The following is a 19467-nucleotide window of genomic DNA, read 5'->3' as shown; positions in this document are numbered from 1 at the left end:
AATGGGATTTGGATGATATTTCATGATCCTTTAATCACAGGAGAGACTTTAAGCCGGAAAGAGAGAGAGAGAGCGAGAGAGCGGGGAAGACAAAGCAAAGGCCAAGGACAGAACTAAACCTGCGGCCACAAGCCTCCATACACGGGGCCAGCTTAACCAAGTAAGCTCTTGGGTGCTGTTAATAAAAACACATACTGTATTTTCCCATGCAATGTCTGTATATTGCAGGTGTAGTGGAAGGTTTCAGGAGAAAGATGACGTCTAAGCAATAGGATTTGTTTTCAAAACCTAGTAAAGAGCTGTATCACCAACTCTAAAATCGGACTTGTCCTTAGAAGTTAGAAAATATACACTCACAAAGCCTTTCGTGGCTCTAACTTGCATAAGGTGGTGCTATACCTTTCCTTTGTATGTGAGATGTGGATCTATTCTATAGGACTAATCGTTGTTGTAATGCCTCTTGACATCCGTCTTACAAAGAACAGGGACAGTTCACCCTCAGTCCGTGTCCAAGAACGTCAGAGTGGATATCTCCATCAGTTAAACAGCTTCCCGGCTCAGCCTACGGTTACTGCAGATGATAACAAGGGCCTATAATGCAATAAGTAATGGACTTGTATACCCTCTTTCTGATCTGACCTTGTGTGCAGTTTCTTACTGAGTAAGAGAGGACTACTAAATAATTAAGAGAGCAAATATCCTAGTCAGTAGGTGGATTAAAAGGTTAAAGGTATATTAAAGAGTTACCCTCAATGGTGGTTATTGTTAATATCAACATGTTGAATTTACTATAAACCATTTTATCCTCTCACCTGAGCTGTCAGCTTTGACGTAGGCCTCTGCAGACTGTTTCAGGGACTGGATGAATGTCTCGTAATTTTCAAAGAAATGTTGCTTCTCCACAAATGACTGATCAAGACAGAGACGAGAGAGATGTTATGACAATATAAAGTATATAAAGTATATATATATAAGATATAAAGTAGGAGTTTACTTTCGAACCTTATGACTTAACCTAAAATTAAACTTGCCAAACATACAATAACTTGTTAGTAACTCTGAGGAGATGATTAAGATTTCAGCAGATCTGGATGTAGTGAGTGAATCAAAGTCTGAGCTTACGACATAGTTGTCGAGCATCAGTTCCACAGACTCATGTCGGCCATATTTGATGATCCAGGATTTGAGCTTGGTCTCGGCCAGAGAGAGGAAGGCCTGCATGTTGTGTTTGTTCTCCAGGAATTCCATCTTAGCCAAGTGGACGCTAGAGGATGTGGAGACAAAGTTTATCCTGAAAAAGAGAAAGTTTACAAAAGAATCAGACCTTTAGCGTTCTGAAAGACTGAATGTGAAATATATATAATTCCACACTTCCAAGAGAGACTGGTGATTGTCTTTCCCACCTCTCTGCCATGTCCTGGAGTTGGTCCGGGGGAACAGGGACTCCATCAACACTTCTGTCCTTGTGGATCCTCTGGAAGACCTGCTGGTGACTCTTCAGACTCTTCAACACATCCTGCACAGCGTAAAGACAGAAAACATGAGAACACAGAACAACACACACTCAGAACAAACGTATTTTCTGTATTTCATCACTCCATGCTAACCTTGTGCTGCTCCAGAGCCCTGTGGACGGTCTTAGCCGTCACGTCGTGCGCTTGCTGGACGACGATCTCTTGTCGCAGGGCTCCTTCAGCCTCGTGCAGCCAGGCCCCCACCGTGTCCAGAGGAGCGGGGAGAGACCTGTCCAGCTGCAGATGCCAGTCCAGGAGCTGAAATGTAGGAAACCATTGAGAAGACGAACAGCAGAGTGCAAGCACATTCAATGCAGATGTAAACTGGTGATCACAAACTGCAAAAGCACATCCGATGCATTGCTTTTGTGTCATAGTTGGTTTAAATTGATTAATAGTGAATAGAGGACATAGTCAATGTCCACAGTTGCTTATCTCACCCTGTTGGAGACCCTTTCCCAGGCTTGTTTGACCAGAGCCTGATCCACAGTCAGCATCCCGTCTCTCTGAGTGGACTGTAAAGCTCCCTCCACCGGCTTCCTCCTCATCTCCAACTGGACACGTAGACTCTTGAACAGCTGAGAACAAACAGGACATGAAATCGGTTCAGATTCACACAGATGAATGTTGTCCCTCTTTCAGACTCTTCTGAATTACGTGCAAAGAAAACAGGGATACCCCGCACGCTGTTGAATATGGAATGTGTCCCCAGGCTTGCTGGAATAAGCCAGATTGACTGACAATATGACGGCTGCCGTCTGATTCTCACAGTGTAGTGCCACCGATTGAGCTAATAATAAGAGTGTCTGTGCCCGTGTGTTTAAACAGCATGCGCACACACACACACACACACACACACACAGACACTAACCTGGTACTGTTGAGCGAGATTGCCCTCGGTCTCCTGAGTCTGTGTTGCGTCTCTCTCCAGCTGGTCGAGCCACATTTTGAGCTCCCTCAGGCTCTTCGCGCTCTCGCTAGGAGGTGGGTACAATGGAGGAGCGGCGAGGTGAACGACATGGGGAAAGATGGAAATGTTAAAGTGTGAAGGGGGATAGAAAAACAAATAATATGAGAAGATGAAGGGAGAAAGTAATTAACCAAAGTGATGTTTGAGGGTTTGATGAAAGGACGGAAGGAGGAAGAGGGTGAACGAAGGGGCATAGCATGTACTATTTAACACATTCTCCTAATCCTCTGTGTCTCCCTGTGGGACGAAATGTCAAAAAACCCAAAGCTGCCAAAAAACCTCGGCTTACACTGGGTACTTTGTCTAAGACCCCCCACTAACATTTCATTGGATTTTAAGTAACCATGACGATAATGCTGTGCCACTCAAAAGCTTGTGCGATAGTTTATTCAGTTTCAGCCTCTGTCTGTTCAGTTTTGTCACTTCCAATTGGCTCCTGTAAAAAGCCCATACTTTATTCGTTATGACAGCTCATTATTTAAAAGGGATTAAGATGATTTTGACAGAAAGAAGTTTATTATTTGTCATATTGTACTCAACACTACGACAGAGTATTAGGGCCACTTAAAGGGAAAGAAATTCTGGTATTTCAGGAATAAAGTCATAATTTTATGAGAATAAAGTTAGTTATTTTAGGCCACAGGTCATTTCAAAGGAATGTGGAGCATCTTGTTAAGTTATATTTTAGTATATTTTTCACAAATGTTTTAAGTGTCTGTACTTTAAAATGTTTCTGTAGTTTTCTTGTCTATTCAGAAGAGAGAACCACGCAGACTTGGAGGAAGTTGCTTCTTTTGTGGAGGACGTTTATTGTTGGTCTCCCTGATATTCTAGGAGATTTTGCAGTTGCTCAAGAAACAATGAGATTGGTTCAAGATTTTGGATCCAGAAGGAAAGGCACCCTAGCAAGGATCGGTTCTCCTTGCTAATTATCCCTAAATAATGTATTTTCTTTATTCTCGTAATATTATGGCTTTTATTTTCAGGAAATTACTACTTTTCTCTCATGTAGTTACAGACTTTTCTCTTATTAAATTACAACTTTGCTTTGGTAATAACATTATCATTTTCTCAATTACGACTTGATTCTAGTCATATTACGTTATGACTTTATTCTCATAATATAACAACATCATTCTTGTGATATTAAGAATTTTTTCATCAATATGTCCCTAATAATCTATTGTACATCAAAACTTCTACTAATAATTTTATAACCAGAGATTCAGTTGCCTTTTATTTTCAAAATGAAAACAAATATTTTTATGTGATAACACAACAGCCAACTGATCTTCTTTCAGTGAAAGAAAATATTCACGACAAACATTAACACGTAAACAAGAAGCGACAACATAGAACAAAGCGGGTGTGAAACAAAACAACCACAGGAAGCCTAATGAGCGCTGTAAGACACGATGTGACACAGGCTGCGATGTGGTTAGCGCGGCTATACATCGCAGCTCCTGACACTGTTAACCTTAAAAACAGGCAAACTCTATTTGCAAGCTTTCCATCAAATATGCTGTAGCAACGCACACTGCTGCTGCCCTAGGCTTTCATTGTCATGCTAATGGAACCAGGAGCCATAGCAGTATAGTAGGAAACATTAATAAATGGTAATATCACATCATATTATACTGGACTTCCTTTTGTTATCGTGGCACCGGAACCCTGCGGCAGGAATATCACATCAGGTAAGATAGAGGGCCAACATTAGCATACTGGCTCTATTTTGACATGGAGACAACAATGTTTAATCTCACCCATGCACTGTACAGCACACAGCTGTACTGTAATTCAATAGAGGAGCCGCAAAAATAAGCGCTAATCAAATTTTTATGGAAACCATGAATGTGCATGGGTGCTAAGTGAATTGGGCTTTGGGAAAGAAATTGATGGAAAACCTGCCCCTGGGACCTTAAGTTACTATATAACCTACCTCTAACATTTCCTCTATATCGCGGGGAGCAAGACCACGCTGCGGGGCAGAGGCCAGCAAAACAACGACAGGAAAGCAGTCACCACACAGAAACAGCAGGAGGAGAAAGTCAAGGAGACACAGCGAGAGTGAGAGAGAGATACACAACAAGGAGAGACAAAACAAGCAACACACAGCCAGACCTGATTCACGTGACAAGTGAAATTACTTCTTTGAGTAGCAGAGGGGTGGACGCTACAGCATCAGGACATTTTTGAGTCCATTAAGTTCTAATTACGCAAAATTCACATCTGTGCAAATGCAATAGGTTTTACTTTAATGGAACATGAGGGAAGCCTCTTCATCTTGCACTCACATAGGCTGAAGCAAGCAACAAACAATATTTGCAAGTGCCCAGCTGTGCACATTTCACTGAAACACTAATAAGCAAAGAGAAAATGTCATCTATATACGTGTCACGGCTGTGGTCTGGAACACTTGACTGACATTTAAAGAGAAAGACAAAACATTTAGGATGCAGACAGAGAGAAGACAGTGACTGACATCAATCTGACAGTTACCTCTTCATCGGGCAGGCTGTGTGCGTCGCTCTGCTTCTGGTCAGGGTGATGCTTCAGGAACTGGGCCACGTAGGTCATAATGGATTTCTCATCCGGCTTGTCCACATCGACATCTGATGAGGGAATGAAATAATTGCCATCAAAAGTCAAATCAAGATGAGGCAGGCTGATTCAAGATTCTGATGTAGAAGCTATACAAATGATAAAATAGGGTGAAAACATATGTACTGTATATACAAGGAATAGAAATAGAGAGAGTATAGACAGTATTGAAATAAATTGACAAATCCAAATAAAGTGACAAATTGAAATAGAACAAGTTGTTGCTCAGACAAAATACAGAGGACGGCTGATAATTCCTCTGATCGTTCTCAAACAGTTTCCCTCGTGAAGGAACATAATGGACGTTTGACTGACATATTTTATCGAGGAACAGCCGAGCGGCACCCTGAATGAAAACAAACCCTCAGCTCTTCCGATCAGTGTCCAGGTTTGGTTTGGAGGTTCCGCCACGCTGAATCTCATCTTCTAATGGAGCCTAATTACACTGATGTCAAGCTTGATTCGTCAGAGTTCATTCTGAGGGGCAGGCGTGAAGGAGCACAGATGGTACTTGGCACTGACACTGGGGTGCACATATGATGCTCTGATAGCTATCCACTATTGCATTACTGTATTCCAGAGAAAACCCCAGCTCTCTATGATGAGAAGCTCCTGATGTGTGGGGTGGGTTATGTCTTATTCTTTGAGTAAAACATTGGTCACATTGTTTTTCTACTAAATATCGTATGTAGGTTGAATAATTTCACAAAGGTCACATTGTTGCTTTATATCAAAGATCAGAGGAAAAAGGTAGTGCAAGGTATTGCAGCGGGCAAAAGACAAATTAACTTGATCCCGTGATGCTGCAAGTATGTGGTTGGCTGTGACCCAAGACCTGTTCGAATCAGTTTCCATCAACTTAATGAAGAGGTCTGTTTACCTTCTGGGTCCAGAAGCTGTGGAATGCCCAGCTCCGTCTCGGCCAATAAAAAGGCTTCCTGCAGATTCTCACAGTTGGGCCTCCTCAACACGCGCTCCATGTCGACGAGGTCGGGCCGGAGGGAGTGGATGACTGCGAAGAACGCCAAACCTGTGCGCCAGCTGGGGCCAAAGTCCTTCACCTCCAGGCCCAAGCGTCTAGCAGAGACAAGAAGATCACGAGGTCACAGCGTGCAAAGAAAACACACAGTACCTACAGTACATAGACTACAGAGTATTTGATTTCTGTTAAAAGGTATAGTCCACATACTTGGTGGCTGTCTGCTGAACCCATCTCAGCAAGGCCTTCCTGGCTCCACCCTGAGGTGGGAGGGGCCTCCTTTTGACAGGCGGGCTGGATGTGTCGGTGCTGCTGGTGGAGCTGTCCAGTGAGGAGGTGCTGCTGGCCTGGAGAGCTGGGAGGCTACTAGTTAACTCCTCTATCTGTAGGGACCAGGATAATGGGAACAGTCAAGCCACCACATCTACTTATTAACCAACATATTTACACCTTTGTTTAATGATAATACTCATTGATACATGATGCCTAAAAATGTAAATCACTCAACCTGTCATCAAATGGTTTTCATCTGCTTTATTACTGGACTTTATGACCCTGCCTAGAAAGCTTACTCCCCATTACTTTACTCATCGTGTTGTAGTCTTAAGAATAAAACCATTTGCTCTTCACTGGCCGGCTCAGTGTGCTGATGTTTTTGTTCACTGGGAAATGTGGCTTACCCATAAATATTGTATTCTGTACCTGTACCTACATAGAAGTCCGATTAAATTGTAAAATAATGAAATATTTATCAACACCGACCCTACATAATATCAGCCATGTGTGCAAAAATAATCAAAATATGTGCATCTCTTGGGACAACAGTCACAGAATGTTTTATTAGACTTCAGCGTTGCCAGCTGGGCAGTTTTTCCAAGATGTGTTTCTGTGCACGGTTGATCTATTTACAAGTTTTTCTGTTCACAACTAAGAAAAACCAATGACATGAATGTGAAACATCAATGATTAAGTACATTTTACAGCTTAGGACATTTCCTTTATTTACAATCTTTCAATTTGCGGGAATAGCAAACATTTGCATGTAGGGATGTTGCTGTAAGATGTGCCTGAGGAAGCAACTACCCATGTGCAGTGGTGATGTTTTGGATGATGATTTCTTAGCTGTTTGGGAGCTGCAAAAACACGTGTTTCAAGCCTCCTGCTTTTCTAATAACTATTTCCATTTTACGACATTTAACTGATCTAGTCTTTGGCATATTTTTTATAGGATTTAATTTGATATTGTTCCGTTTATAGGTAGGACCATGCTGACTCTTTGTGAAGTAAATTTGAAGTCATGTTCAAAGATTCTATCAGAAGAAAGTTGGTCGGCACCAACTTTCTTCTGATAGAATCTTTAAAACAATAATATGGTGAATTATGCTCATTGCATTTGACAAATGGTCCTTGTGTAAATTAACTGATGATTATCTTACCTGGAAATAGAGGATGATGGTCCACACCAACCCCAGTACGATCGATGGTCGTCCGTCAACAATGTCTGTGGAGTTGATGTTGACCAGCTTGATCTGCGTCACAATACAATATCCACTATTTCAATATCTCATAACAGGAAGAAATAATTCCAGATTCCAGTCTATCCACTTAATCCTCACTATAATCTCATACATGTGGATTAAAAGACACAATTTCCTCGCACATATGTTAACACTAAATGAACAATATGTGTATAATCCTCAGCACTACTGGATGAAGATATTCCTGACCCTATCTATCCTAGGTTCTTTAGTGTAGGTGCAGTAACATGATGAACACTGACCGGAGATCCTCTGTAGGCCGACTGGAGGGCAGATAAGAAAAGGAGAAGAGAAAGTGAGACAGAGAGGACGGGAGGGAGGGAGGGAGTGTGCGTGTGTGTGTTTAGAAGTACTCTAGATGTGTGTGATTGAAGTGGTATGCCTCATTGACTGTGAGATGCCAGATAGCGTAGCACCTCTGAGGTGAGATAACTTGTTTGAGTGGTTGGCTGAGAGGCGAGATCTATCGCCACAACGCAGGCAACAGGGATTATATCCAACAGAGATGGACAGACAGGGAAGCTGATAGAGAGCGAGGGAGGGAGGGAGAGATGAGCAAGAAAAAAAAGGTCTGTACCTTGTGATATGATGAAGTATTCTATATTATCACACAGAGGGTGATATTACTGAGCAGTGCCGCACAACAGGTCACCACATGGTCATTGGTAAACAAGCATGGAGGGAGAGATTGGGGGCAGGCGAGGGCAGCGTGGGATAGTGGCTGATTAGAATCCTCGCAATGTAAGGTTTCATATTAGAAAACACAGCATGCTACCCTGGCAATTCAACGCAATTTAAGGCTGGAATGGTTAGTAGAAATAATTTGAGTTATGACTACCGTGCAACAGCATGCAAAAAGAAGACCATGCAGTTGTAGTTGTGTTGGTAGAAACAATGTGTTTGAATAGATAAACACAAAGCTATTCTGATGAGCTCAAGGTATTACAAATGTAAGAAAACACTGAGAAAACATTGATTTGACAACATATGTGTGTCAAATAGAAAACGCTGCGAATACTCACAAATCAAATACTGGCAACACAACAGAAGTGTTTCCAGGGGACACTTCAAAGTGATGAACACGTCTGGGACGCGCTCGCTGTGGCCATGGTTTGTGACTTGATTTTAACATTGTGATAGCATGAGTCAGACATTTTTTTGCAGATGTCAGCTGTTAACCTATTATCCTCGTGCTTATTATTAGCCTGCCAATTCAAGTAATGTGACGAGTAATTGAGAAACAGGCGAACGTCATGTTACGTAACACGCCAACTTCAAGTTGATATTTTTGTTAATCGCAGCCTTTGGTGGCTTTATAGTTGAGGCTTTCCATACAAACATTACAGGCTTTCAACAGTTCACAAATATGAATTATGAAATGGTAAACATGATTATGCCGACACTCACTAAACGCTTTCTATGAAATAGATACAAGAGATAAACATGTATCAGGTAAAATGAGATTAGGCCTCGGAGGCAGAATGTAAATATGGTTTAGACATGCATCTGATTTGCACACAGCACATGTTTACATTTAATTTTCTACACATTCATATTTACACAGGGATACACACACACATAGACATATGCAGAGTGCCCACTGACGTCTCATCTCCAGACTACAGATTACTGGTGTAGGATTTACGGTTTTAACCCTGTCAGACTCGAAGAAGACAAATCAATGTCCCTGCAGACACCAGCTCATACTTATGGCTTTATTTATGTATATCCAGGGACGAGTCGGGTTGGGAACCAATTCTGCCACAGAAACTGATAAAGGAAGCTGTTAATTATTGTTGGTATTTATCTAAGGATAAGACACCGGAAAAACAAGAATGTACAAGAAGTGTGGTGTGAAACAATGTCCAGGAAGTATAGTGGATATCTTGATATCGAAATCATCAAAAATAGAACAAACACTATCACAATAAGAGAGGGAGCGGCGTGGAGGAAGGGGAAACAGGTTACACAAGGTCAGGATTTCATGTTTGCACCCACAAGGCAGCAGCTGAGCAGGGAGAGGAGCAGCCGGGGTAAAAAGAAAAAACATGAAAAGGAGGCGCTGATATCTCACCTTCCTACCCTCAAGGAAGTTGAGAGCTGTGCCGATGTTGGCGACCCAGTGGATCCTCTTTATTTTCTTACCCTGCTCACATGGCTGGAAGGGAAATGGAGAACAATGAAGGTGGAGAGAAAGAAACAGAGACACAGAGAGGGGGGAGAAACAGTGGTATTGAAAAGAGATTATTTTATTTGTATTAAATCTCACACATGTATGGAAATCAAGGGCCTAACAAGTACAGTAAAGACAATACCAGCACATATACATAAAGCAAAAGGGAGGAGAGAAAATATAGATTCAGGAATAAAATGAGGAAGGTCCTATAAGACCTGTGTTTGACTATAAACAGCAGGATCAATAGGACGCAGAGTGTTTAGACCTGAGGCAATATTGGACAAGTAAAATCCTCAAGCTGTGTGTGCCTTTGTCTGTTCCGTGTGTGGATTTGTGAACTCTGAACTGTCCTTGTTAATCTGGGCTTTCCAATCCAATTCAAACATCCTAATAAAGACCGATCGATAAGCATTTCCATGTAACTGCGGCTCGTTTCACATGCCCGCAATTAGCTCTGTAGCTCTTTTAAGACTCGTCAAGAATGCTTATGGTGGCAGCACTGACAGAAACAATGAAAAAAATTGAGTTTCAGCTCGATGTGATTAAGTCAAAAAAATTGAATTCGGAGAGATCAGAGGATGTGAGGAGTTTGGAATCTGTGGCCAGATCACATGCTGGAGAAATGACTACCAGCATGAGACTCACCAGCTTCTTTCCGGAGAGGACTTCCAGCAGAGCCAGCAGCTTCACGCCATCCTTGATGTCTTCGAACAGGTCTGTCACCACCAGAGGAGGGACACGCTGTGTGGGAAAACAAACACACCTATAGGCTTTATTTGTAATTATGTTTTACCCTGGAGAAAATGTAAATAAAAGCAAAAATGTAAAGTATGTGCAGAGCAGTACAGAATGGAGCAGGGGTAAAAATGCAAGTATGGCTTTTGACATTTAAAGTTCGAGAGCCTCTGATAGAATTCAAAACTCTGCAAATGCTCTAGACAGGAATCTATAGATAATCCTATACCTGGTGGTTGACTTTGATCAGAGTAGTTACATAAATTCACTGTTTACATAAACGTTGCACGCTATAAACTCCTGGAATGCAAAGCCCTGGGACTTAAGTCTTAATAGCTCTTGCAATGTACATTAAACTATGGCGCAAGAGCATTTTTTCCTGCACATTATCCCCTTCTGAGTAGCGCAGTGCGTAAATAAACCAGTACAATCAATACACTACACTCCCAGACGTTAATTTCAACTTGTGAAACATAGATAAAGGAAATCCTGCACATGAAAAACGTACTTGAAGCCTCAAAAGAGTTTGGCGGTGCCGTGTCTCACTGACAGAGTTAGCCATAAGCAGAGGCTCAGCAGGCTCTGAATGGGGGGGGGGCTTCAAATCCTAAAATATGCTGATGATTTCAAACTGTATCCTTCTCACTGACTTCATCCCTGACCTGACACAGACTTCCAGACTCGGGGAAATCCACATATCTCTGTTTCTCTTGCCGACGCCACATCAAGGATTTCTCTTAAAGCGCAGTCACATGCTGAGGCTGAGGAGAGGTTTAGAGAGGGGGGTGGGGGGTGGGGTGGGGGGGGTGCATTCAGATGAGCGGGCCATTCACAGGGAGATTAGCGGCGAAAGGAGTGAGGGAGAAAGCGAGGAGAGAGGCAGAGGCTGGGGCGTGTGTGCACGAGGGTGTCCGTGTTAGCACGTGTGTGTGTGTGTGTGTGTGTGTGGGGAGAGAGGCAGAAACGTACAACCCCCAACATACGAGAGAGGGGCATAATCGAGCAGGAAGAGTGGCAGCGAGACAGATGATAGAAGGCAGAGAGAGAAGGGGACACCAACCTCACATCTTTCAAAATTAATTAGCAAATACAGCAGCTCTTCTCACTAATTCCTCTTCTAATGTCATTTCATGGCTCTGGATATTAGAATATTCAGAAAGCACTCGTGGCCCATATCATAAAGTGACAGAGGAAACACTTACAAAGACGCCTTCAAAGGGATGAATTATACCACGAGCTAATTGAAGTTAAATTCACCTATTTGTTCATTATAATCCCAGAGCTAATGAGGAAATTTCTGACTAATTACAAAAATAAGAAAGTAATATCCATTTCCTCTGCTCAGCCACATGAGCTAAAAAAAATAAATCAAGGGCTTAATGAGCTAATTGCTTATGACTGTTGGGGTAATAATTGATTGTGAGCAAAGGAGTTTGGGGATATTGGTTTGTCTCTGCTCTCGTGTTAGTCTCTGGCGCACTTGACTCAGTGGATTCCTAAAGATCAACAGCATGGAAGACAAGAGGGAGGGGCAGAAACAACGAGAGGATTGAAGGGCTTCATTTTGAATGAGACAATAGATCCAGTTTAAAGTAACAATTGATATTAGAAGCCTATTATCCAAATCTCGTGAAGGTACAGTAAATAATTGCGGATGGGCGTTACCAGGCACTGAATATAGTCTTTAAACTACTTTTTGGATGCATGGTATAAAAAGTGAACTTCCTCCACACAACCTCAGGATGACAACATGAAAAATATGTAAAACACTGTGACAAAAATTAACCATACTTATTATCTGAAAGTAAGATGCATATTCCTCGCTATATTATAATTATTGTGTTGATTGTGTGAAGTCACCATCATTTTTTGTGCTAGGGAATAAAAATAAATGTGTGTATACCCACTAATTTTGGTGAAAAGAGGGATAAGAGTCTGCTGATGTTCAGCAGACATTTCAGACATTTCTGAGGCCAATGAGAACGTCATTATATTTACATGTACTTGGTTGTTAAGGAATCAACAACAGAGATTTTTCTGATGGTGATACTAAGTCAGGCAATCACCCAGTTATTACAACACATGTGAGCAGCTGCGATTAAGTCGTTGAGGTTGGTGGTTCGATTCCCAGCTCCTTAATTCTGCATGACGACATGTACATTGGCAAGATACTGAAGCCAAGAAAATGTGTGTGGGAATGGATGAACGTGACTCTCTGTGTAAAGAGCTTTGTGTGGTCATTAAGACGAGAAAAGCACTAAAGAAATGCAGTAAATTCTATGATTGTTTATGGCAATTTCATGGTTATCCAGAAGTTCAAATATTTCAGTCTGGACCAAATCAGTGGACTAACTAATAAACCAACATTACCATCCAAAGTAACAGGGAGAGGAACAAAAAGATGGCACACGAACTTTAAAAAAATTGAAGAAAAACATCTTAACAGCTCAGTGGGTGAAGGTGAATACCATCATCAGTTGGATTTATTGGGCATGAGTATGCCATTTCTCTCCTCCTCCCCCCCACCACCACAAAAAGAGGGAGTAGTAGGGGGAGCAGGGAGAGTAAACACTGAAAGTGGAGCAGGGAGCTTCACTTTACTGCCGCAGTAATCTCTAAGAACACTTGGTTCACTGATTGCTGCACCAAAGCTGTTTGCCTGGAAAACGCCTCAGAGACGATGAGACCCTCCGCCGCTCACACCGGCCACTTCCTAATTAAGCTTTAACCTTCTCAGAAAGGATTTGTCCAAAATGGAAACTTGGGGTCCGCTCCACTAACCCCCCCCCCCCCCCCCCCCCCCCCCCCTCTTCCCCCCCCCCCCCCCTCTCACATGTCACTCTTGTGCACGGCCGAGTTCAACTTGAAAGCTTGTTATTTTACTTGAAAAGCCAAAATTTTAAAATTAAAAACTTGGAGGCAAGCAATACTGTTTAAAGACGAAAATGCGTTTTTATCAGCCGGATGTCTCAAAAACATCTGGCCGAAGGACTGCAGTTGAAAATTGGTCAGCTGACTGACACTGGCACATTCAACAGAAATGTGATGATTGTGTGTTGTCCTTGGAAATGAGTAAATGAAATGAAAATTCCACATGACCCTCTATTAAACAAAAGAAAGAACCAGCAAAAAAGTAAAACCCTAAAGCTCTCTTACGGCTTTTTATCTTTGGTCTATAACTGGTGACTTAATCTGGTGAACTTCTCAGAGTAATTAGAGCTATTAATCTTCTGTATAAATTACCGGCTCCGATACATCCCCTCTCATAGAAACTCTTCTTCAGAGCCCGTAAGACTTCTTTTGTTGTACCTGTGGAGTGGAAAAGTGAGGGGGAGGGGAGCGACGGAGAATGGAAATCCTTTCGCCGCGTCTCAACTCACCTAACGATTTATCACATACCTTTAGGCGCAGTATTAAAGACCTGTGATAACTGGAGTGGCCTAATCATCTGCATAGCCAAGGGCATGATCTATCCCTCGGAGAGCAAACCAAACCAACTGTTAAAGCTTCTCCCCTCGCTCCATCCCTCCCGTCTCGCTCTCTCACACAGCTTCGTCTAATAAGTAAATGGCTCTTTGTACAGTGTCTATAAATTTCAGACAAGACACTGTTTTATCTGCACTAACCTACAGAACGACATCGTCAAGAAAACCCATCTCCTTATTACCACGGATCCTCCTCACCGGCTGAATTGACTTTTGACCCTCTGCTCATCAAAAAGCTCTCCGCCGCGGCGACCCAGACATTTTTGAAGACAAATACGGGCCAATCAGTGTCACTATGGTAACGTCAGGCATCAGGTGAAAGAGTGAGTCGTGTCGTGATGGGCGAGGAGGAGGAGAGCAAACTAATTTGATCAACTAGGTAGAGAGAGAAGCACGGGGCACAAACATGGTTATCTTTTTCTGATGGAACTGCGATGGTATCGCTAATCTATTGATTAGGTGAATTGGTTCGTTTCAAGGAATTTAAATGGAATTGTAATTACATTTACAGGATCTTGGTCAAGGTGTGTTATTTGTGTTTGTGAGACATAAATAGAGCTTTGGTGTCAGGACTGTGGTGATGGTGTTTGTTTTTCTTTGTTTGCTGAGAGTTGGATAAGCATATTGTTTCCCCCTTCTCCACTATAGTTGGCTTAGCTTAGCATAAAACATAAGGAAAATGGGAAAGGTTAGCATGGTTCTACCCAGATGTAAGAAAATCAAGCAGCACTGAAGCCTATTATGTAAATTTGCAAATAAGTAAATATTCCCCAAAAGGTTACACTAGGTTTTTGTGGCTCCCTCTGACTCGTCATCGTCTTCCCCACTTCACTCAAACCCCGACATACTCACGAACCATGAAATAGCAAAACCACCCACACTGCTCTACTCTATTAGAGTCAAAATGATTTGATAAATAAACTATGTGCTTATCTTCACGCTTTATTAAAAATTCAAGGCATTCAAATATCGGGCCGCGTGTGATTTTCTGCCGGCACGGCCACGAGACATGATATTTAACGTCACGTCAAGGTTTATTCCCCTCAGAGTGCTTTTCAAATGAATTTTCCCCTCCATGTCACCGCGGATCAAAGCCTCCACAGCTGTCGTTATCACGTCGGGAACCTTGAGAGGGCCGTCACAAATTGAACTCAGGCTTAATTGTGTTGCACCGTGCCGTATTTGCCTTGTCTACCCTCTCCTGACACACTATTCAGGCAGTAATTGGTTAACGTGAGCAGCCTAATGCAGGATAATACAATAATTACACACATACGTTGGCCCCTCGGCAGCAGCTGCATCGAGTGGGATTGTTTAGTGTAAGTTACAGATACTCTCTTGTCCAGGCCCTTTAAGGAGGGAAATGAATGACAGTCTTAACAAAAAAATTGTTATCCTGTGAAATCTAAATTGGCTCATATTGCGATAGAGGGCTTATAGATTACAAAGTCTTAAATTAGTGACAGCAGCTCGCAGGAAAAAAGATTTACAGTGTATTAAATGCTGCAATGTGAAAGTGATAATTAGAGTGAGAGTAAATCCTTGCTACAAGCTGTTTGAGATTGGAGGAATAAAAAGGAATATGAAAGGCATGTGAGTGAGAATGACTGTGTATGTGTGTGTGTGTGTGTGTGTGTGTGTGTGTGTGTGTGTGTGTGTGTGTGTGTGTGTGTGTGTGTGTGTGTGTGTGTGTGTGTGGTCTTAGCTGGCAGAGTCAGTCCCATGACCAGCTCCACAGTGTGTTTTGGAAATGGAGCAAATGTCACAGCGAGCACTGTGGAAGCAGCAGCGTGATTCAAAAGTGGAAAAGCATCGAGATGTGGGAAGTTTTCAATCCACGCACACCGACACTACTGTTTGTATAGAGGGGCAACACAATGGCTGGCAGTGGTGATGGGAATCAACAAAACTCTCTTACCTTCGCCAAGTGGGAATTGATCCATTTCGTGAACGTCCTCTTCTGCACTGCCTCCTGCTCATCTGTAAATCAGAGCCCAGAGCATCACTATCAGTCACATGCAACGATACACAAAGCGGGGGATTAAAAACACAATCTTCCCCATTGTGTATTGTTTTTGAGAGTCGACTGGCTTTGCAGGAAATGGGTGGCGACTCTAATTAACTTTGATATTGTTAACTTTCTGCTTTGTGTGTCTGAACGCAGTCGCACCAAATCACACCTTACACTGAAGAAGATGTTTGACATTTAAAGATGGCATTTTCACCAGCTGCACTCTGAATGTGGACAGAAAACCCTGCTCGGAGAATTGCCCTTTAGATGAGAGAAGGGCAGTGGTTCTTCTTCTACCTCGACATGTCCCTCTGCCATGATCTCTGTGAGGCTGTTGTTCATTTCTGACTGCGGCTCAAGCAGCATTCAATCTGCTGCTACAATACTGTTGCTAAGTAAAAGCCAACCTAACTCTGAATGTACTTTTAGAGTTGCATATAGGGAAGGACACTGTTTGTGGAGGCTACATTTGCTGCATGAAGCCCTTTTAACCAACACACAATCAATAGAATAGATGTCTGCTGACCATGCACCCGAAAAAAAAGCCACTTCACTTAAATGAGAACAAGACAATAATCAAGCCTTGTCAATACATGCATATAAACAAAACGTTATAGTGATGGGACTGCAACTGGATGCTCTGCAGGCGTTTTAGAACCAACTAGGGCTGTGATGACTCTGAGACCAAAACCGCGACACAAACCTTCACAATCAAAATATCACAATACAGGAAGATTGAACCAGTCTATAGGGCTCTCGTTACTTTATTTAAGTATCAAAATTCTATTTGTGTTTGACAATTAGCTGTAAAACATGTAATTCCATAACATCCATCCATCCATTATCAATGCTTTTCCTTTGAGCGCCTGGGATTGGTTGCAGATTGATCATTATCATATTCAAAGTTATAGCAAATATTATCGAAAATATTTAATTTAATTTATTTAATTGTCTTCCAACTGTACTTGGAGAATTATTATATAATTTCAAACACCTGATGTCCCTGTTGCAATTCATCCTTCCTGATGTCTTTCATTGTGTCCATGCAATAGCAACGTGGGACTTCTGTCACAGGTTAATAATTAATTTGCCACTGTCACTCATGTCCCATTATAACGTGCACAACACAGATGTGTCCTCTACCTGCGACTCTGCAGTGACAGAGCTTTTTTTTCCTGCACCATCTGCACCACAGAGCAATATCCTTGAGATAAGCATGTTATCAGCGAGAGAGGACGTCTGACACAGAGCTTTCGTCTACTTAATGAAATATGCTGAAGGTTTGATTACACTCAAGTTGGTTAGTGTGTCACTAGGTAGTGTGGGCACACAACAGTCAGGGCTGTGTGTGTGTGTGTGTGTGTGTGTGGGATGATGGGTCGTTCATACATAATGCAGATACATTCATGCATAGTCATACGTGCCACTGAGCCGGTCCCCCTTCTATGAATTAATCTTATGATTGGGTCCGGGAGTAATCAAATATTGATGGGCGGTAATATTGGGTGAGAATGAGAAAGTCTTCGCCTCCTGAATCCAGCAGCAGGGACGTGTGACGGAGAACATGTCTGCATGTACGTGATGCCAGCCTCCCAGCTCTCAGGGACGAGGTGACTTTGAACTCTGCGCACACACAGCCGCACTTCAGCACACACACGCACACACACACAGACGGCTCACATTCTTTCAATATCACAAAGGGAAACAGCCGTCCTCAGCAGCCAGGCATCGCAGGAGCATTTCACCACACTTGATTACCTCCTTGGCGAGTGTTGGTCTTTTCAATCATTAGTTTCATCTGCAGCCCCTGAATTCTCACCTTGGCCCCCCCAGCAGTAGAGGGGACAGAGTGAAATGTCATTGAAATCTAGTTTGTCAACTCAGATGCTGGCTCAAACAGAAAAGGAAGGAATTAAACGCACCAACTCTGCAAAAGAACCATTGTGTTTGCTTATAGTTTTATTATTCATAGTGAAATATTGTGGTAGTTTATCCTCTGGTCTGATCTAATCTCATCTATCAGACGGTGAGAGACCCTGAGGGGCAGGCAGACAAGAAGCTGGATGCGTTGTATGGAAATACAGATGTGCAGGCAGGCACACAACCACAGGGTCAGACAGAGAGATAAGAAATCAAACATTTTGACAGTCTGCCTGCTGGGCCGTGACACATGCAGTGAGCTGCTACTTCTTCTCCGGATATGCTTTCTTCACCTGCTGTACACACACACACACACGCGCGCGCGCACACACACACACGCGCGCGCGCACACACACACAGATAGACGCATACTCTGCCAAGGTGGAAACGCCCCCTTCAAATATTGGCCCATTTCGCTTAAAACACAACACGCCCACAGCCCCAAACCATCTGCCCCGCAGGGAACACTTGAGGGAAACTGCACTGCAAAAGGCACACTCCCATACAGTAGGCACGTACGGTCCATGCTGCAGTGCCACTCTAAATCAGACACGCACACACGTACCCTCAGCATATGCAAAATCACACACACATTGCACTTTCCTTCTTTTTCCTCACACTCGCCGCCTCTCAGAGCAAAACACACTGTGCCACTCACCGCGGAGGTAGTGGTAGAACCCTGTCACCAGGTTGAGGGATGTGTTCTTTTTCGGGGAAGCTTCGCCCCCTGCTCGTCGTGCCATCTTCTGCCCCAGACTACGCCTCGGTTCCCGCCAGTTATCATGGGGACGTTGAGAAGACATCCACGACAACTTCCAGGAGAGGCTACACTTGCCCTTGCTCCTGTCCTTGCTGCCTCTCCCCCCTTTTTTGGAGGGGGGGGGGGGGGGGGGGGGGGGGGGGGGGGGGGGGGGGGGGGCTGTCTTTAAAGGTCTCCCTGGAGCCCTTGGACCTCCCGAGATGACAGCGGTGGAACTGTTGCTCTGAGGCAAAGCAGGGAGGAAGGTTTCACCCTCTTGTGCTCCTCTCGTCTTTTACGTCTTCGCTGTCCTCTGTCCTGTCCTGCAGTAACAGGCTGCAGACTCAGTCACACTCAGTGTTTTTTTCCTGCCTGTTAAGCAGCTTGGGAGTGTGATGCGAGTGTACGCATGATGCAAAGCCTGTTTGTGTGTGAGTGTGTGTGAGTGTGTGTGTGTGTGTGAGAGCAGTGCAGTGCCGGCTTGTCTCAGCATCAATCTTTCTTGCTTCGTCCCTTTCGCCCTCTCTCCTCTCACACACTCTCTACCTCGGTCTTTCCCTCCCACGTTCTCTCTCTCTCTCTCTCTCTCTCTCTCTCTCTCTCTCTCTCTCTCTCTCTCTCTCTCTCTCTCGCTCTCTTAATTTCTCACTGTAGGCTGCGGGAACAATCCTTCCCTCCACTGGTCAGCCAATCAGAGTGCGTGGGAATGAGTGATGTCACAGCAGCCTCGTCCTGGCGGGGAGAGGGAGAACTGAGTGGTGGTGGGTGGGTTTAAGGGGACCGTTTAGCAGGTTAGGAG

General features: G+C 43.3%; 1 protein-coding gene across 6 annotated transcripts in view; it reads right to left on the bottom strand.

Annotated features, from left to right (window-relative positions):
- Window positions 1–18798, bottom strand: part of syne1a (spectrin repeat containing, nuclear envelope 1a) — a 109866-nt gene extending 91068 nt beyond the window's left edge. For 4 of the 6 annotated variants that reach the window (XM_034580186.1, XM_034580189.1, XM_034580190.1 and 1 more), the window contains exons 1-7: window positions 4984–5096; window positions 2386–2491; window positions 1955–2092; window positions 1608–1772; window positions 1404–1516; window positions 1123–1291; window positions 813–909 (exon numbers count right to left, since the gene is read on the bottom strand). In XM_034580186.1, the coding sequence (XP_034436077.1) occupies window positions 813–909; window positions 1123–1291; window positions 1404–1516; window positions 1608–1772; window positions 1955–2092; window positions 2386–2491; window positions 4984–4991 (796 nt within the window). In that variant the 5' untranslated portion in view covers window positions 4992–5096. Of the gene's footprint in view, window positions 1–812; window positions 910–1122; window positions 1292–1403; window positions 1517–1607; window positions 1773–1954; window positions 2093–2385; window positions 2492–3481; window positions 3511–4956; window positions 5097–5965; window positions 6163–6274; window positions 6448–7500; window positions 7594–9676; window positions 9761–10423; window positions 10520–15916; window positions 15979–18587 lie in introns of those variants that run through there. The other 2 variants (XM_034580192.1, XM_034580191.1) reach the window with 2 other exon arrangements.
- Window positions 18799–19467: the final 669 nt, after the last annotated feature.

The sequence above is a fragment of the Hippoglossus hippoglossus genome, chromosome 24 (assembly GCF_009819705.1).
Source record: "Hippoglossus hippoglossus isolate fHipHip1 chromosome 24, fHipHip1.pri, whole genome shotgun sequence".
NCBI lineage: Eukaryota > Metazoa > Chordata > Actinopteri > Pleuronectiformes > Pleuronectidae > Hippoglossus > Hippoglossus hippoglossus.
This window is presented reverse-complemented; position numbering and strand designations above follow the sequence as displayed.